Source organism: Musca vetustissima, unplaced genomic scaffold, assembly GCF_032173495.1.
Source record: "Musca vetustissima isolate MV318-11 ecotype Yass unplaced genomic scaffold, APGP_CSIRO_Mvet_v1 utg11733, whole genome shotgun sequence".
Classification (NCBI taxonomy): Eukaryota; Metazoa; Arthropoda; class Insecta; order Diptera; family Muscidae; genus Musca; species Musca vetustissima.
In genome coordinates, this window is record NW_026883423.1 from 335,338 (window position 1) to 356,444 (window position 21,107).

Below are 21,107 nucleotides of genomic sequence, written 5' to 3' on the forward strand. Positions count from 1 at the left end.
TGAACATGGAGTTAGAAGCAGAACCAACAACAACGTCTAATAAGACACATCAAAATTATTGGGCAGTGCTATTTTTATTGCTTATAAGTTTTATTTTTTGAACACGAAATTAGAGATATTTAAATTCTTAGACAGAAAATCTTACACCTAAACTAAAACTATAGCAGCTTGTAAGATACATTAAAATAATTTGGCAGTATATAATTTATTGCTTATAATTCCTAGAAAATGTTAAATAAAATCGTGCCGAATTTAAAATATAAATAAATATCCGAATGCATATGTATAAATAAAATGTAAATTAAGAGTTTTTTAAATTCCAGCTTACCTTACTATATTCAAAAATTCTAAAACTAATTAATTAGATTTAATAACTTTTGTTAATTCCTCCATAATTGTATCCCAATGAAAACCCATTTTATCGTCTTCTAATTTTAACTTACAAAAACCGGGTATACGTTTTAGTAGAGTTTGAAATGGTGTATATTGTTGGATGCAAGCACTATCACCAACAATGATGAGCTTGTGTTTGGAACGTGTTATGGCCACAGTGAGACGACGTTTATCTTCGAGAATTTCAGCATCACGACAACGTTCGGTATTTTTAGAATCCGATGGACCCGTGCGGGAACAGGAATAAATAATAATATCTTTATCTCTACCCTGATACTGATCAACAGTATTAACTTCGACGAGGGAGAAATTAAGTGCCGGTGCTTGTTGTTGATAATACTCGTGATGTTGCAAAGCCAGTTTGCGTAGTAGCTCCACTTGGGCTCGATAAGGAGCAATTACACCAATGCGATCCGGATCATAATTATTAACTAATAAAGTTTTCACCAAATGAAAAACAATGGCCGCCTCACAATAATTTGAATATTTTGAAAAACGTTTAGAGGTTTTAGTTTCGGATTTTAGTTTTTCTTCTGCTGCTACTTCGCCCTCTTCACTAAATGTCTTTTCAATTAACTCACATGTTGTGCTATGTTTTGTTTTGGCATATACGGAAGAACGTTCCGAACAGTCTTGTGTATCGATTAAATAGACAGACTGATCAACATGTATTTGCAGGACACGTTGTAGCCATTTCTCTTCCGAATTTTCTACGTTAATGGGTTGTGTCATTTTCGCCATTTTAATATCATTTGAAGCACACTCCAATGCTCCATTGTAGGTTAAATCATTAGCCAATTTTGTAATCGTCTTATTCATACGATATTGTAGTGTTAAAACGGAAGTAGCCTCCTTAGAATCCAAACGATGAAAGAGAGATTCATCGGCACCTCTCTTTCTGGCCTCAGCAGATCTAACCAAAGGTGGCAATTGTTCTGGATCACCAACCAATACAAAACGATCACAAAAGAATAATGGACGAAGTACAGTCGGTTGCATTACCTGTGTAGCTTCATCAACAATACAAAAATCAAAACGTCGATGTAAAAATATGGCATTCGATGAACCCAAACAGGTTACACCCACAATACGATACGAATCATATAGTTTACTTAGTTCTTTTTCTGTGTGACAAGTGGCTATTAAGGTGGACTCACAAGAATCTCGTAGCTGGGCATTGACCCGAGCTCCATTACCCAAACGTAAAAAGGGAACTTTATGGGGCTTAAGACGCAGTAGAAGATTATCCACCGCCGAGTGAGTGTGACTGGTTATAATTATAGATTTTCCCATCAAATAAAGTAAACGTATAATGGCAACCAGTGTTTGTGTCTTACCTAGAAAAGAAAAAAGGAAGGGGTTTGAATTAGTCTGACTCCGAGACCGATTGTTTTCTGTAGGAAAAAAATAGAAAAAAATCCTTATTCCCTAGACACCGAGGACTGATATTTTCTGGAGAAAATAATAAAAAATAGTCTATTTTTCTATAGAAAAAAAAATCCTGAGACACAAAAGACCAATTTATTCTTAAGGGGACCCCCCCCCATTCTCGGGGTCAAATTAGTTGTTGATTTAATTCGAATCTACACTCATTCAAGAATGTCCTTACAAAATTTCAAGTAAAAATCTCAAGAACTCTTTAAGATATAGCCAATTTATTGTGTCAACATCAAGTGACGGCTGAAGGGCTTCTCAAACTTTAAACGCGTTTTTCTCTAAACATTTTTTTGCGAATGGCGGGCACGATAACTCAAAAACTAATAACCCAATCGATTCCAAATTTTTACACGTTTCTCTGTGAGTGTGTAGCTATCGTATGAACTAGGATAAAGCCAATCGGTGAAGATCTTCCTTATTTTTTAACTTGGTTTTTGGTCAAAAATCGGCGATTTTCCCAAAATATTTTTTCAAATGTCCGCCATTTTGTTAACTTTAGAGCGAGGTCAATAATCCTAGTTCATACGAGAGCCAGACATGTACTCTTTCTAACACGGTTGGAATTTTCGGATTCCGATGTTCCAGTGAGGAGTTATCATGCCCGCCATCAAAAATAAGGACTTTTCTTTAATTACAAAAACAACAACAAAACAATAACAAAATTTTTTTGTAAATTATTTTTCTTCTCTTTTAAATCTTCAAATATATATGTGCAAAGTTACAAACCTTAACAAGCATTGGTATTGATTTACCAGCCCATTGAAAATCTTGAAAAATTAAAATCGAGAATGGGTGGGGTTCCCTTAAAGAAAAAAAATCCTCCGACAAACAAGACAATTTATTTTTTCTACAGAAAAAATAGGACTAATATTTTTCTATAGAAAAAATTCTTCAGATACTGAAGACGGATTGTTTCCCATAAAAACTGAAGACTGATTTTTTTCTATAGAAAAAATTCTCGGCCACTGAAGACTGATTTTTTCCAATAAAAAAATTCCTCCGACACAGAAACTTTTTTTTATAGAAAAACTTTTTTTGACATTATTAGGACAAAGCAACAACTATAGAACTAATTATTGGTTGTAGAAGACAAATTTTTGTTCATAGATAATAATTCCACAGACGCAGAAGTCTTTTTCTATAAAAAATCGTCCGACAAAGAAGACTATTTTTTTGATAGAAAAAAATCTTCAGAAACCGACTTTTTTATAAAAAAAAATTCCTTAGCAAATGAGGACTGAGGAATACTCTTTTTAAAGAAATAAGTCTTTAGCAATTACGGACTAATTTGTTTTTCTATAGAAAAAAATTCCTCCGGAACTTAGGATCATTTGGTACAAAAAATCCTCAGACACTGAAGTCAAATTTGTTTTATAGGAACCTTAGCTACCTCTGCCACTAAAGGCTGATTTTTACTATAGAAAAAAATCCTCAGCCACAGAGTATAGATTTTTCTATGAAAAATCCTACGACACAAAGGATATTTTTTTTTTCTATAGGAAAAAAATCGTCACTGTGGTTTATTTCTTTTCTATAAAAAAAGAAAATTGCTCAGCCTCATAGAAAAAAAATAGCTCAGCTGCTGAGGACTAATTTTTTTCTATACTGTTCTGAGCCTCTGAGGACTGACTCTATAGAAAAATTTCTCATTGAAGTCTATAGAAAAATAGTCCTCAGGCACTGGGAAAAATTCTTCAAATACTGAGGACTGATTTTTTCTTTAAACAAAATTTCTCAGCAATTGAGGATTGATTTTTTATACAGAAAAAAATCCTCTGTCACTGAGGACTGTTTTTCCCCCTAGCAAATATTCCTCACTCACTCACATGATGGGTTTTTTCTATAGAAAAAAGTTCCTCAGACACATAGGACTGAAAAAAAGAGAAAAACCCTCAGAAGCATAGAACTGATTTTTTCATATAGGGAAAAAATCCTTATCCGCTGAGGACTGATTTTTTGTAGTATGTGTTAATAATTTCTCAGCTAGTAAAGGCTGACTTTTTCAAATTATCGCAAAATCTATTTCAAACACTGAAAATACCTCATTATTTTTTTCACATATTTGGATTTCATTCATTTGTCCTTACCTGTTCCGGGTAAACCTTTGATCAGCATAAATGATTGCGTTGTCAGCGCCTTAAGGACAGCAGCTCGTTGTACAGAATTTAATTGTTTCAAAATTTCACCACCTTCAGTGCTGACAATTTTTGGTAAAATTTTCACAAATTGTGGTTGTTCTAGGTCTACAATAATATTACGTAGCCGCCGCGACTGTTCAGTATCATCCAATAGAATTCCCAAATTTGTAAAATTAAAAACATTGCCCGATTGGGATTCATATTTATCAATGATGAATTCTTGTTTTGAATAGTTTTGCATTAGATTACGTTCTAGACTGATTGTGATCGAAGATGAATCTAAATCCACAATGGAGCCGGCAGCAATAGCTAAACGCTTGGCTGTCGAAACAGTAACATAATCACCAGCAGAGAACTAGAAGAAATGAAAAATAATAAATTTAGAAAATTATTTTTTATTATTTATTATTTCAAAAAATATATAATTAGTATATTTATTATTTTATATACTCGTCATGCCTCAAAGAAATGTTGTATAGTCCACTTGAATCATGAAATTCAAATAATACATACCCCATATAACATTAAATCTGTTTCGGTATATTCCTCATTCTCCTCCTTCTCGCCATTAGATTGACCATTCTTTTCTACACCATGTTCTTTCTTTGCCAATATAAAACGATGCAGATAACGTGTTTCTTCTTTCTTAATTGCCTTACCATCATCGTCAATTTGTAGACCACAAATAGCTCTACCCATTTGCTCCCGTTCTTCTGGGGTATGACACCATAGAGCTCGTTGAAAGTTGGATTTACGAGACTCATGTTCTTCCATTAGCAGCAAATGACACCATTTAATAAAATATTCATAATCTTTCGTCGATAAATGTTTTAGATTTTCTTCAGATAATTTACGGATGGGATGATTTGAGCGCAACTCCAAGGATGGATCAGTTTTAGCAAAACTACAACATAAGGTGTTATAAGCACACTGGGCACATGCATTTGGATGTGAGATGGGTTCGGGCAACATAATTGGTTGTATAAATTTATCATCTTCGGGTAGCTTTGGATCCGAGGGTAGATTATCAAAATCAGGCATTGCATTTAGGTAATAACTAACTTCATTACGTAAAGTTATCAAATCACGTTGTTCATTACGTGTACTTGGTATTTCCCGGAGAAATCCTTCTCTTAGATATAGCAACAACCCCGAGTGAGTTGGCTTCCCCAGAGCCGTCAACATCATTTGATACAATATCAATTGACCCTTATGTTCCATAGAGAATGTAGCTCGGCCAGTCTTCAATTCTAATGGTAATATTTTCTCTTGTTTTTCAGTAAACTTGGTTATTTGACCCCTTCTCTCGCGTGGCTGAACTTTAACAGATACATCAATTTTACCTTTGATGCCTAATTGTGGTATCCAAAGATTTTCTTCGATATCACGAATTTCACCAATACGATCATGATAGTTTTCTTTTTCAATTGGTATACTATTTTCCTTTTCATCGATATATTGTTGTACAAACCGATGTATACTTTTTACGAATTGAAACACCTCCAAGGTGGTGTCTTCACGTGTCAATTGACTACTGTAAAGCATAAAGGCGGTATCTTGCGAGTTTAAAAGTTCATTAGCTTCCTTTTCGATAGCCTTATAGTCCAATATTTTTTTCTCCAAGACAATTTGTAGAAGTTCGTGCACCAAGGAACCAATTACCATCTGAAATAAAAAAATGTAGAATTATAAGATAGGTGTGGGAATGTATGATTGTATTGGAAAACATTTTCAATGGGAAAAATAGTTAGAAATGGAAATTAAAGTATGGCCTTTCGCAAAAAAATTATATCGTTGTAATCAGAGGACAAATTAATTGCTGTGGTACTGAGTAAATAAGTAAAATCGTAGTTTAAATCGGACGAAGTTTTCATAACTTCCACCATTCAAAATACCGGAATTTATATTTCGATCAGACATTCAAAATACGTAATCTTTGTATGAGGGCTATGTAGGCCCCGAAACCCAAAATACGGCCACTTCGTAATGCTGAAATATAGTCACTTCGTTTGAAAAACTTGTCCAAGACACCCAAAATGCCGAATATTCGGTGTTCCGTTATATGGGGGTTACACTTAAAATGTGGACCAATATGTATAATTTTGGGAAGAGAAATTTGGAGTAGGATATCATAAAACATAAACCATTATTGATCACTTTTGGTGATATTTGTATGGCGTCTATGTAGATCCCGAATCCAAAAATACAGCCATTTCGTAATTTTGAAATATAGTCATTTAAATTTAAAAACTTGCGCAAGATTCCCAAAATACCGACTATTCTGCGTTCCGGTATATGGGGGCTACACTGAAATTTGGACCAATATTAATAATTTTGGGCAGGGAGATTTTAAGGAGTATATAATAAAACGTAAACCACTCTTGATAATTTTTGGTAGGAAAGGTTCTTAGAGCCATTAAAAAAATAAACAAGTTGGTGAGTTTTTATATGAGACTATGTCAGAACATGGACCAATATTGAACTTTTTTTGGGATGATGTCTTTTTCCACCCTAGACACCGTGATCTCGACAGCCTGATAGGCGGGTATATAGGGGGACACATACGTCGGCCACCCACGACGCTGGATACATCAATTCCTCCAATAGTGTGTTTCCCGATGAAGAAAACTTATTAACAATTTATACGGCGATTGACCAACATTCAATCCTGCCAGAATGACGACCAGAAGACTGCAAGACGAGGAGACGAAGATCCTTCCTGTACGTCAATAATCTATAGAGAGGAACTCTAGAGGTTTTAAAGAAAACCTCTACATCAAGACCTATGTCACTCCAATGGAGTTAAGGAAGCAATGCAAGAATACAATCATCGAAGAACACCCGCTACCAATAGCAAAAGAATAGCAGAAGCTACAGAAGCTAAATCTGAATAGGTATGGCACAACTGAGATCAGGTTGGTGTATCCGCATCACTGCACTGAATTGATAACATGGTACAGAACCGGCATGTGGTAATGGTCCACATGATAAATCTACTCATTAACCCCATCTTCGCTATGAACGCAACCTGTACAGGTCGCTACCTGAATTTAGAACCAGATCCCGATTTAGTATAAAAAAATTCATTGCATTTCAGGAAACATCTGTATGACCTACAAAGAGGTCCAGAGATACAAAAAAATTGATTGATAGAGTGAATAAAATCGTCGAAGAACACCCCCTACCGATACCAATAGAAGTACAGCATCAGGTTGATTATTACCGCCTCAATTCGTATTGGACGCTTAACCCCATCTACACTATGGACATAACCAGTACAGATTCCATCCATAACCTGTACAGATTTCATCCTTTTTGAATCTGGTATTTGAACCAACCAAAAAATACAAATCAATAATAGCTGCTGTAACACTTATATACTTAAGCCATCGATTTTTTCAGAATGTACACTCACCACTTTATTGTTCGGATCAATTCCCTTGAAGCGATCCTGCAACACAGCTTTGCGACGGCAAAACAATGAGCCCACAACGGTGGTACCAGATATCAATGTATCCGGATTGACAACGCAAAATCCCTGATCCTTGTCAACTTTGTACGCCTCGAGGCCGGCATCAAATTCCCCCTTAACTGATACAATATCATCAACAGATACACGAGTATGACACCATGGACCCTGAAGATAACATTTTGCCTCCGCCTCTACTTCAGCTCCATTTGATTTCACTTTAGCTCCCAGTTTTAAAATCAATGCAAATGTTTTCTTCTCCCTTTCGATTTCCACGACACGACATCTTTGCCAATTACTCAGGTCGAGACGTTCTTTTGTGGCCGTTTTTTCGGCTGCTTCAAATTCGGTTAAATCAAAATCATCCTCTTCGTCAAAAAGGAAATCATAATTCTCTTCCTGATGCTTTGTTTTTGCTTCATCTACTTCGTCGACTTTCATCTTTTTGCAATTTCCATTTTCTTGGAGCATTGGTGAGATGGACCGTTTATTTATACCGACAGACATTCTGCAAGATTTTTATTTGTCTCGAAGGATTTAATTTCCTATATTTATTTCAAAATTAACGATTGATTGAAAACTTTTTCAAAAATCATTTATTATTTCACAATTTATTCTGCATTTTTTTTGTTTATCCCACAAACTTTGGCAAGCTTTTTTGCGCGCCTTTACCGAAAATGTCATATGTTAAAAACAATCATTCACAATAATATGTGTGGCAAGGTTGCCAACTGCACTGAGATGTATAAACACTGAAAAAAATTCAATGTTTTTTCTATATTTAACTTTTTAGAAGGAGAATAATTTAATGAAATTAATTTAGGGTGGGTCAAGATCTAGTAATAAGGTCACCCAGGTAGCAATCGAAACCGGAAAAACAGCTGATATCAAAAATGTGTTTACGTTTTCATAATGGAAGTAAATTCACAGCAAACTAGAGTGGCAGCAGATATCCAGATAGTCTCCCTGGATGACCTTAATAGGCCTTGGTGTGGATAGGGACTTTGCAACGAAAAAATGTGCATCATCAATATATTGGTTTTACACCTCAAGTTTCATTGGACCAAAACCTTTTCAGACAATTTAAGGTTGATTTACAAATACCTGTCTAGTGGGAAGGGAGTAACATATTTCATCCTTAACAAAAAAAAAAAAAAACAAGTTCTAAGATGGGAATATCGATCCTCAACGGTTAATATTTAGCTCCAAGTTAATTTTATTGTATCATGCGAATCGGATACTCCTGATTTGAACTTTACACCACCTTATATTTTAACAAAACCTTTATTGATCATGTTGTTGTAAAAACTTAACTGCTGCCTAATCTAGTTCTGATCCTAATTCCACGTTCAAAAACGCCGCGACCTGTACTAGTTGTATCGGAAGTGAATATAGGGTTAGTTGGCTAGTCAGTTGAAGAGGTGTAGCGTGTCATATGGACCAGATATTTTCCATCGTGCCTTTAATTCGTGCCTATCACTAAAAGAGGATTCTATTCAATCTGTATTCTCGAATTGCTTCCACAATTACATCGGTGTGAGTACTATTTGCCCCTGTTGATCTGGAGGCACTATTCTGTTCCTCTGGATCTCCAGATTATGAAGATCCATCTAACATACCTAGGTAGATGCCTATCCAAAAGGTGATGGTTCGGATCATGGTATTATTACAAGGTAGGGCACAGCTACCAACTGATTACAATTTTTTCTCAAGGTGCCTTGTTCCATCAAATCAAAATACATATTTTGTGTATGTGTGTGTATTGTTTTGAATACTATTGTTACGAATATAACTTTAGATTTAAGTTCATTTAGATGAATTCCGTTAATTTAAGAATTTGAATTGTAACGTAAATTTCTACTACGCAGTTTATTTGAATAACTTCACAACAACAACCACTGTATAGATTTTTCTACATCCTTCCATTTCCTCTTTCATTTTCTATTTTGTTATTGTCGTACAATTCTTGTTAAACGTCATTCCTCTTTCTTTGTTATTCCCTCGCCTGTATATGTGTTGTTGTTATTCCTCTTTCTTTGTTATTCCCTCGCCTGTATATGTGTTGTTGTTATTGTAAGTTTGTTTACTCAAGTTTGTTGTTGTTATTGTTCACTCAGTAAGTTTGTTGTTGTTATTGTTACTCAATGTGTTTGTTGCATTGGTAGATTGTTCGTGATCTAGGTGTTACCAGATCGTCTAGAAACTTCTGTAGCGACAGGCAGGGCTCATATAAATAGAGGGAATGGAAAGGCAGTGAGTTAGTTGTGAATCAGATCGCGAATTGAAACCGTCGTGTAAAGTAAAGTTGTGTGAATAAAATCATTGTAATAATCGTAATCAGAACGAACCCGCGTTTTATTTGGTACGAACTGTATCGGGAAATAAAACAACGTCTACACGGGAATAAGTGAAGTCCAAGAACGTAACAATTGGTGTCGGAAGTGAGATTACGATAATACTACGATGAAGTTTAAGGATCTACGAGTGGAAGACTTGAAGAAGGAGCTGAATAAATTGGAATTGTCCTCTACTGGCAACAAGGCTGAACTACAAAAACGTCTGTTGGATGAGTTCGAGCGCCGTGGTATGAACATCGATACATATGAGTTTGACAGTAAGGATGAAGTGGATTTATCGGAAATGGGCGAATCCAACTGTGGGGAAGTCTCGTCAGTAGCTGCCAGGGGTGACGATTTAAGAGAAATGCTGGCTAAAATGTTTGAGCAAAATTCCAGAATGTTCGAAGAGAATTCCAGAAAGTTAGATGAACTCAAGGCAGATAATTGTAGAAAGTTAGATGAACTCAAGGCAGATAATTGTAGAATGAACGAGAAACTCGAGAACATTACGGAAGTTATTGGAAGGAGAGTGGAAACCGTGGAGATCCAAATTAAAGAGTTGGATAAGAAAGTGCAGTCGGTTGACGAGAAGATTCTGTCTGTAGATGAGAAATTTCTGGCCCACGACCACAGGTTTACAAATCTGGAGAAGAAAATGTCGGAACTGGAAATCAAAGGTGGTCCGGTGCGAGCTCCTGATAACACACTAAAAATCAAACCTCCTGTATTCGACGGCTCTACGTCATTCAATGTTTTCAAGTTACAGTTCGAGACAGTGGCTTCTAGAAATTCGTGGAACGACAGCGACAAAGCGGTTGCACTACTTCTGGCATTGAAGGGCAGTGCTGCTGATGTTATACAGAGTATTCCTGTCGCTTCTAGGAGCAACTATGAAGATGTTATTGCTGCACTGGAACGTAAGTACGGTGGCGAACATAAACAAAACATCTACCTTATGGAACTAAGGGGAAAAGTACAGAGGGCAAACGAGACGTTACAAGACTTTGCAGCTGAGGTGGAACGTTTGGTGCTAATGGCGTATCCAGGAGAGAATCACCCATTGCTGGACCGTATGAAAATCGAAACCTTTGTGAATGGCATACGTGACCCTGAGATTAAATGTGCAACATATGCGTCACCAAAAGCGTCGTTTGCCGAAACTGTGTCGTTTGCCCTTGCCCAAGAGACGGCAAGAATAATTGTTAAGCCCCAGACCCACAAGATTCGCCAACTGGAGACCGAAGGTTGCGAACCCAAATCTCTCGTTAACTCGATCAAGGACGCCATGAAGCAGGTAATAGAAGAAACAAAGTTAGTAGGGATGACTAAGCCCAGGGTTAGATGCTACAACTGCGACAAAGCAGGTCATATTGCGCGCGAATGCAGAGCTAAGCGCAAACGATCCAGGTCATCGTCACCACCTCCAACGAAAGATGGTAGACGAATGGCACAACAGTCCACCAATGAGTCACCGTTAAACTAAATCGAGCCAGTCCAGCGGGGCATGAACTGGCTCCCATCGACGATGGCCCCACAATCTCCATAGCAATAGTACAACAGAAAAGTCACAACCTAACAACAACTGGGTACATCAATGGTGACAAGCGAGTTCTGACGTTAGATACTGGCGCATCAAAGTCCATCATAAGATCAGATCTGGTAAAGGGAAACATAACGCAACTTAATGGAGTCAGACTGCGCACAGCAACGGGGGAGCCCGCGGCCGTACACGGCAAGATTACCCTGAGACTAACTATTGCCAATAAATCGGTGAATTACGATTTTATAGTTGCCGATATCGTAGACGAAGTGATAATAGGCGCAGATTTTATGATTGCCTTCGGTATCAATCTGGATATGAAAGAGCGTGTGATGACCTGGTCTAACGTCGAAATTCCGTTAAACGTGGGCTACGATGAAAGTACACCCATTAGACGTCTGACTACGGACCATCCAGAGATAATACCGCCCTGTGCCGAAGCAATAATATGGGTACCAATGAATGGAGATTGTGGAGCCGAGAAGTTGTGGGTGGTGGAACCAGCAGAAAACAGATACGGTAACATCCTAATAGCGAATGCCCTGGTGAAAAGCAACGAGGACGGATTGATTCCTGTTAGAGTTTTGAACCTGTCAAACAAGCAAGAGCAAATTTTCCAATTTTCCGAAGTTGGACAATGCACACCAGCTGAAGCTGTAGTTAATTTGGAAACTAGCACCGAAAAGCCAGCAGCCATGGAGAAGAAGCACCTCGACGGCTACATAAAAGAGTGGACACACCAATTATCACCCTCCGAGAGGAACAAGGCTAAGCAGCTATTATGGAAGTATGCCTCTACCTTTGCGTTGACAAAAGAGCACCAAGGAAGAACATCAGTGGTGAAGCATGAAATCAATACAGCAGACGCGCGACCCATTAAACAGCCTCCAAGAAGTGTTCCCCTGGCCAAAAGAGACGAGGTCCAGAAGCTGATAAGTGAAATGGAAAAGAGTGGTGTAATAGAACCATCGTCAAGTCCATGGTGCTCCCCAGTGGTCTTGGTCAAGAAGAAAGACGGAAGCACCCGGTTTTGTGTGGACTACCGAAAGTTAAATGATGTCACCAAGAAAGACAGCTATCCGCTCCCAAGAATCGACGACACATTGGACACATTAGCCGGGACGTCATGGTTCTCCACCCTCGACCTGCAGAGTGGGTACTGGCAAGTAGAGATCGCCGAGAAAGATAAGGAGAAAACAGCGTTTGGCGTTAATGGGGGTCTCTGGCAGTTCAATGTCATGCCATTCGGACTCTGCAACGCCCCGGCTACATTTGAAAGGCTGATGGAGCGTGTGTTAAAAGGGCTGCAGTGGAAGTCATGCCTCATATACCTGGATGACATCATAGTCATGGGACGCAACTTCGACGAACACATCAAGAATTTAAAGGATGTTCTTCAGCAGCTTTCGTCTTCAGGCCTCAAGCTGAACCCAAAGAAGTGCAGTCTCTTCCAACGAGAGGTGAAGTTCCTGGGGCATCACGTGACGCCGGAGGGCATATCGACGGATAAGGAGAAAATTCAAGCCGTCAGAGATTGGCCGCAGCCCCGAAATCTCCATGAGCTGCGAAGCTTTCTGGGTCTCTGCACCTACTACCGTCGATTTGTCCCAAATTTTGCCAACATCGCCGCCTGTCTACACCGCTTAACGCAAAAAGGCCAGAGGTTCCAGTGGGGCAACGACCAAGAAGAGGCGTTCAGTAAACTCAAAGACATGCTATGCAGAGCCCCCATTTTGGCATACCCTATACCTGGCGGAAAGTTTGCTCTGGACACAGACGCAAGTGCGTGCGGCATCGGTGGCGTCCTTTCCCAGGAAATCGACGGACAGGAAAAAGTCATCGGGTACTACAGCCGGACATTGTCGAAGCCTGAGAGGAATTACTGTGTGACGAGGAGAGAGCTGCTTGCTGCCCTTGAGAGCGTTAAACACTTCCACAAATACCTATATGGCCAGCATTTCCTGCTGAGGACCGACCACGCTGCTCTCCAATGGTTGCTGCGGTTTAAGAATCCGGAAGGTCAACTAGCCCGTTGGATCGAGAGGCTCCAGAGTTATGATTTCAGAATCGAGCATAGAAAAGGCGGAAAACACGGTAATGCTGATGCCCTGTCTCGTCGGCCATGCAAGGTAGAATGCAGGCATTGCTCAAAGGCTGAGAATAAGGAGAATATCGTTGATGTCCGACTATTGCAGTTTGAGTCGGGTGAAGATTGGTCGACGGAACAACGAAGAGATCCCATTCTGGGCAAAGTAATTTCGGCCATTGAAACGGGCAAGCGACCTAGTCGTAAAGAAATTACCTCCGAAAGCCCTCTTTTAAAATCCTATTGGGCCCAGTGGGACAGTCTACTTATAAAAGATGGCTGCCTATATCGCAAATGGGAAAGTGAGGACGGTAAATCTCACCGGAACTTGATCGTCGTCCCAGACTCCAAAATAAGAGATGTCTTGTCGGAGTTTCACGATGGGCCAAGTGGAGGACATCTTGGCATAGCAAAGACCGCTGAAAAGGTGAAGCAGAGATTCTACTGGGTCGGCTGTCAAAAATCCATTGCCGACTGGATCGCCAATTGTGAAAGGTGCATAAGAGCTAAAGGTCCAACACGGAAGAGTCGAGGCTACATGCAGCAGTATAATTCAGGAGCCCCTTTTGAAAGAATCGCAATGGATGTAGCTGGACCGTTCCCCACAAGCGACTCTGGGAACCGGTATGTCTTAGTGGTCATGGATTACTTCAGTAAATGGCCGGAGGTTTATGCTATCCCAAATCAAGAAGCCAGGACAATTGTGGATGTGTTCAGCAAAAATTGGATTTGTCGCTATGGTGTTCCATCTGAGGTTCATTCCGATCAAGGTAGGAATTTTGAATCAGCGATCTTCAAGGAAATGTGTGACTCCTACGGAATTAAGAAAACCAGAACGACGCCCCTACATCCACAATCAGATGGCATGGTGGAAAGATTCAATCGCACCCTTGAAGAACATCTACGGAAAGTGGTGGACAGTGGCCAACGAGACTGGGATGAGCATATTCCAAAGTTTTTATTGGCTTATAGATCGGCCATTCATGATTCCACATCCCGGACCCCAGCCAAAGTTCTGTTCGGAAATGAATTAAAGCTACCTGGCGATTTGATATTCGGTGCTACCCCAAACGACGATGTGAACCAAGATGAAGACAGCCAAAACTCTTTTAGTAAAGTCCACGATGCAGTCCGACATCGAATAAAAATGGTTAGCAACCGCATGAAGGCAAGGTACGATCGAGCGGCAAATACCGATGGGTTTCAAGAAGGGCAACTGGTACTATTGTTCAATCCACAACGAAAGAAAGGACTATGCCCCAAATTGCAAACGCACTGGGAAGGACCCTACAAGATTGTCACGAAAATAAATGACGTCGTTTATCGCATCCAGAGGAGCGACAGTCCCAGGTCGAAGATGAAAGTTGTACATTTGGAGCGGCTGACCCCCTACGGAACGGGAACTGTGCCTATTCGGGACGAACAGGCTTAAGCGGGGGGCAATGTTACGAATATAACTTTAGATTTAAGTTCATTTAGATGAATTCCGTTAATTTAAGAATTTGAATTGTAACGTAAATTTCTACTACGCAGTTTATTTGAATAACTTCACAACAACAACCACTGTATAGATTTTTCTACATCCTTCCATTTCCTCTTTCATTTTCTATTTTGTTATTGTCGTACAATTCTTGTTAAACGTCATTCCTCTTTCTTTGTTATTCCCTCGCCTGTATATGTGTTGTTGTTATTCCTCTTTCTTTGTTATTCCCTCGCCTGTATATGTGTTGTTGTTATTGTAAGTTTGTTTACTCAAGTTTGTTGTTGTTATTGTTCACTCAGTAAGTTTGTTGTTGTTATTGTTACTCAATGTGTTTGTTGCATTGGTAGATTGTTCGTGATCTAGGTGTTACCAGATCGTCTAGAAACTTCTGTAGCGACAGGCAGGGCTCATATAAATAGAGGGAATGGAAAGGCAGTGAGTTAGTTGTGAATCAGATCGCGAATTGAAACCGTCGTGTAAAGTAAAGTGCAAAGTAAAGTTGTGTGAATAAAATCATTGTAATAATCGTAATCAGAACGAACCCGCGTTTTATTTGGTACGAACTGTATCGGGAAATAAAACAACGTCTACACGGGAATAAGTGAAGTCCAAGAACGTAACACTATGTCAAATAAATTCAAAATAAATTGAAATATATTCAAATTTAATTCAAATGAAAATTATGTTTTTAACATGTTCGCCTGGAGGTAATTACATTGTTATGGATGAAACAAGCATTTGATGGTATTCCCTACTGGATTTTGGGATGAAATCATAACCTTTCATTCATTTTACGCGTTTTTTAGTTTTGTGTTGAAAAAATGTCAAATAAACACAAACATTTGTTGCGTATATTTTTTATTTTTGGCAGAAGAAGCCACACATGCATAGTTGTTTTTTTTTTATTCACCTCAAGCTGCCCTACCTCTTATTAATGTTACAAAAGCAGTCATCCGAGCCATGGATGACTGCTTTTGTAACATCCTAACTCCACATTTAAGAAGGTTGCGACACATACTGGTTGTGTCTAATTTGAAGATGAGGTTAGATAAGTGGGTTTGGTTGATATGTTGAAAAGGTGTAGCATGACGTATTGACATTACCACATGACAGGCTGATATTGTCCACCGGTCATCAATTCAGTCATTCTTTATCAGTATTGTCCTTATCCTTTATGCTCCTGACCCTATTACAAATGACCGTGACATGCACGGCCGACTTTTACAGCCTATCGAATTGGAGAACACCCAGTTTAACTCTATGTGCATTTTGTATCCATAACTCTGAATTCCAATTGCGACAGGCGTTCCGACACATATTTCTCTATTCAACGTTTCAAACATGGCTGGAGGGTAGTTCGTAACTGTTCTATTACACTGTCAGTTCTTATGATCCACCCCGTGATATGTATGGAAATGGAATGCAAAGCTGTTTTCGTACTATGCTGCTTCCGGCAGGATGATCAGAGCTGAGTAGCATTTATGATCACTAGGTATTAGCAATGCCTTAAGACTCTGTGCTACCGGCAACAACAGTGGGATCGGCCTGCATGATTTACCTTGTCTGGTGACTAACGACAAATAGAGGATTTTGATTAGATACTATATTTCTGGCTCATTTATTTTCTTCAATATTAGCGTCTTGGCTGATTTTAAGCTTCTGATGTCACTTGCATCTTTCACCATTGTAAAATGGGGTATATCCTCATCGAACTGAAGAGATCATATATGCCGCAATACTATTCTCTTCGCAAGGACGCTCTCGGATCTGCCATCTCAACACTGTTCAATGAGTCTGAAGTTCAATCATCCATGTGTTCTGGTTTCGAGAACGAATTAACCGTTGTCCACAACTTGCTCGAACCGTGCACTGATGGTACAATATATCGTAAGTTTTAGCCACTTAAGTTCGCGACTAACCTCTTGTTTTCCAGTAACAGATCCCTGATTCTGGGAAATGCATCCTGCTTTGTAGTGGTTGAAGATAAGGGTGCATAATTAAATCGAATATCTATGAATTGAGTATCCTTTTGATCCAAACTTAGGTCAAGTCCCAAGATCCAGTCTGCTACATCTCCCACAATGGGTCAATATTTAAAAAAAAACTTAAATCCCCTATGATGCGAATGGAGTATTCATTGATTGTATTGTAATAGAATGATTATTCATCACGATGATTTTGGCATTTGCCTATTTTCTGGATCTGGTGTTCGCTGGGTGCGATGTAAATATTCAAACGTCAATTATCGCTTTACCGGCTCCCATTTTATTGTGAATAGAACACGGAACATTCATTCACAATAGAATTAAACCACAACACTGATGTAAACATAAACAATGCCCGACATCAATTCCCCAAAATTCTCATTGCCATTTCTTCTGGAAGAGATTTTTGAACGATTTTCCACTAACTCTAGTCGTGAGGATATAGGCAAGTAAACAAAATATTCAAAATTTCAATATTCCTAAATCTACATTTATTTTTATAGGTGAAATATTTGTTGAATTGGATGCACTGCTGGGTCCACGTGTGGTACAATCAGCTTTACAATTATTGGACTATCAAAATATTGTTATATATCACAACAGCACAAAAACTCAGCAGATTGCTGAAATCAACGAAGGATATCGTCACGGTGTTCTAAAATTGGTACGACTATTTCCACGCATAAACTACTGCACCTGTGACAACTTTCAGCAACAAGTGGTGGGCAAGCAAACTAATCCTTCCACGGCGCCCTACACTTGTGAACACGTATTGGCCTTGCGTTTGGCTTTTCTTCTCAATAGCGATAAGTTACGTTTTGAAGAATTACCGGCACATAAATTGAAGACCCTGTTCACAAGGTTTCTCCCAGAGAATGTCATACAAGATTAATTGATATCTCCATTTCAATCAATAGTTTATTAATCTGATGCAACATTCGAAAATTCTATATGAGAAAGGAATTTTACATAACAAGAAAATGCTGACCCAATCCCAATATTCCAGTTTTAAATTTGTGGCCCGGCTTGATCAAATAAAAACCTTTACAGCTGGCATTAAGGCATTGCTTTTTGGTGAACATGGCGCCTTTATGATCAATGAGGATGGCTTCACTTGCACTGTGGAACAGGGTAAATGTATACAAGCCTCGCTGTTTATGATGCCCGCTTGTTTCTCGGAGTTCCATGTTGATGGTGTGGTACATTTCAATGTCAACATGAATGTCCTCAACGAATGTTTAAGCATTTTTGCTGGCATTGATTGCACAATGAAAATGTTCTACAAAGGGCCGGAAGCTCCACTAGTATTGGTTTTGGAACCCAACGATGAAATTGATATTAGTACAGAGTGTTCAATTAAAACCACCGCACAAGAAGAACCAATGGAATACTCGTTGGATGATAATAGTTCCAGTTTAAATGTCATTTTCATACGCGGCCCTGATTTGTCCAATATTTTCCAAGAATTTGATAAATCTACTGAAGAATTGGAAATAACCATATCACCGCGTAGACCACATTTTAAAATTGACACGCTCGGAGTTATGCAGTCCGAATCGAGTATTGAAGTTGCAAAATCTAGCGATATGATCCTAATGTTTAATTGCCGTGAAACAACAAAGGCTCGCTATAAATCATCACTGGTTCGGATGACACAAAAAGCCTTATCTGTGGCAAGCAAAGTAGCCATAAAGACTGATTTAAGTGGCCTCATGGAAATGCATTTTATGCTGCAAGATGATAGTCAGGCTGAAGTTTATATACAATTTTTTATAACACCATTAGCCGATATGGATTAATATATGAGAATATTTATAAATTGAGTGTGTGTTTTTTATTTAATTAATTTCCATGGAAAACTTCTGGGAATAAAAATGGATCTACCATAAAAATGACACTGGGTTAATAATGTAAGTTATTTAGTGGTCATTTCATTCGGATACATTTAGTCCATTAAGGATAACAAAGAAGAAGGATTGGATGATGAAAATTATATGTTATATATAGGGCGTGAGAAGTCTAACTTTATACTGCCAGGTCGCTCAACCCATTGTATACCCGCCTTCTAGAAGTTTATCTTCTGGATTTTGTCAATAGGTTGTATAACAGACCCTCAATATGGTAAAATGTTCGAATCCTCAAACTTAACTCCACTTTTATGGACCCCCCAATTCTATTGTTATTATTGGTATAGATTTTCTATTGACCAAAAGCTCCAAATTACCTATATAGAATGTGACATTATATGGGTTCTATAACTGAGCCTATAATTATACTGTATAATTCTAAACTTCTTGGGATAACTTTCGATATTTATCAACCAGAATGTGAAACATAGGAACAAGGCCCTAAAAGCTCCCACTGCCAGCATCTCCGCGGCACATTGCACAGGGCTTCTGATATTATAGTGGACGTCAATAGATCGTCCATAATGATATCCGAGAAGACTGCGGTCTCCAAGATCACAAAAGGCAACATATGCAATAAAGTTCAAAAGCAACACCCTCTGCAATTATGTACATCTTGGGAAACACGTTCCACTCCAGCATTATTACGATTCGGATATAACAATGTTCGGCTTAAGTCACCTTTATGGTTATATCGTGGATGATTATTACCACATATATTCTTGTGATCTTGATAACGATATATTTTTTTCTTCCCGATTTGAATCTCAAAAGTTCCGTTATGATCCTTGCATTTCCCAGTCAGTTTAAATTAACTTAGGCAATATGGGTATCATTTAGAAGCTGTCGATGTCCTAATTACGACTATCTCTATAAGTAGCGAGAAAGTGGCTTCGATATATTTAAAATAAGATTCTGTTGTCCAGCCGGTGTTGGCATCTGATCATGGAAGAAACCTCTAAATCCCCCATAAAATCTTTTCTATTTATCTATCCATTATTCTATTTATCTATCCTATATTTAAGAAGCGATTCTTGAAAACTATTCTTTAAAAAATCCACTCTTGTTGTACACCTTAAAACTATTCTTTAAAAAATCCACGCTTGTTGTACACCTTAAAAACTGTTCTTAAAAAAATCCACGCTTTTCGTACACCTTAAAAACTGTTCTTTAAAAAATCCACGCCTGTTGTAGACCTAGAGAAATATTTTTTAAAAAATACTCGCTTGTTTTAGACCTTGGAAACTATTTTTTAAGAAATCCACATTTGTTTTACCTTGAAAAATATACTTTAAAAACAACGCTTGTGATAGTCCCTAAAAATTATACCCTCTGAAAAGTACATGCTGTGGTAGTCATTTGTTCTGTTCCCGTACTGCAAGAATCTACTACTTTTTACTACGATAACGAATTTTCCTTTATGATATCGAAGAAAATAGTAACATCGAGTAAAATGTTTTTTAACCAACCGTAGTGTTAGAACTTAGAAAATATTTAAGAAAATCCAATGTTCTATGTTAATCCGTATAAATATGCCATAAGAAACAATTATATTAATTTAGGGCTACCTAAATCAAATAAATCGATAAAACGAAAGTCGAACTTTAAAACCCTAACAATCAACAGCTGTTGCTCCATTGTTGCCCACTACTGCCGCGCATGTATTTGAATTGTAGTGTTTGTTGTTGTTGTTGGACAATTACAACCGCGGCTGCTGTTGCTGCATAATTTATTGGACAACAGAATGCAATTGGAAAACATATCCTCGATCCTGTTGCTATAGAAACGAAAACGGAAAACCAAGCGACATACACAAAATACAACAAAGTAAGTTGTCAATTTTTATTAACATTTCACTTGAAAACGGGTGGCAGTCGAAATTTTTTTTCTCTTACAGCCTGTTTTTGTAAAATTCCAAACGAACGAATTCGAGTGACTTACGACCAAACCTTTATTTATGTTTATAAAGGTTTTCTGATTCAAAACAAAAATAAATGACATATTTTTCAAAACCAAGGAGTTTGGTCGTAAGTCACTCGAATTCGTTCGTTTGGAATTTTACAAAAACAGGCTGTTAATAACTTTTTTCATAATTCAATTAAGAAAAATTCATAATTTTTATTGAATAAATCGACATATTCGAAATATATATTTCATTATTATTAATTGGATTAAATATTTATTATCCATCTCTTCAAACAAACAAAAAATGGAAACATTACTCAAACATCTCGAAGACCATCAAATTGAAATTACGAATTTATATGGATTAAACAACATAATAAACTCAGCTTTTGAAGAAGGAAAAGGTGAGAACAACGAAATCATCG

The 21,107-nt window shown here is 38.0% G+C and overlaps 2 protein-coding genes across 2 annotated transcripts; one reads left to right on the forward strand and one right to left on the reverse strand.

Moving 5' to 3' along the window:
- Positions 1-357: 357 nt before the first annotated feature.
- On the reverse strand, positions 358-7,878 carry LOC133330277 (DNA replication ATP-dependent helicase/nuclease DNA2). The gene is made up of 5 exons (XM_061538734.1): positions 7,384-7,878; positions 4,578-5,633; positions 4,482-4,526; positions 3,918-4,323; positions 358-1,730 (listed from the first exon to the last, which is right to left on the reverse strand). The coding sequence occupies exons 1-5, from the start codon at positions 7,876-7,878 to the stop codon at positions 358-360; spliced, it is 3,375 nt and encodes a 1,124-aa protein (XP_061394718.1).
- Positions 7,879-17,799: 9,921 nt separating this feature from the next.
- On the forward strand, positions 17,800-18,669 carry LOC133330282 (cell cycle checkpoint protein RAD1). The gene has a single exon (XM_061538739.1). It carries the CDS (start codon positions 17,800-17,802, stop codon positions 18,667-18,669), a length of 870 nt encoding a protein of 289 aa, XP_061394723.1.
- The last annotated feature ends 2,438 nt before the right edge of the window (positions 18,670-21,107 follow it).

Bases quoted from the DNA above. Each gene is read 5' to 3' on its own strand.
- LOC133330277 (XM_061538734.1), bottom strand. From the start codon at position 7,878: ATGAAAGTCGACGAAGTAGATGAAGCAAAAACAAAGCATCAGGAAGAG. The intron at 4,527-4,577 runs GCAAAGAAAGAA...AATGGCGAGAAG, and splicing joins ATCTGCATCGTTTTATATTG to GAGGAGAATGAGGAATATAC. The intron at 4,324-4,481 runs GTATGTATTATT...CATTTCTTCTAG, and splicing joins CAGATTTAATGTTATATGGG to TTCTCTGCTGGTGATTATGT.
- LOC133330282 (XM_061538739.1), top strand. From the start codon at position 17,800: ATGCAACATTCGAAAATTCTATATGAGAAAGGAATTTTACATAACAAG.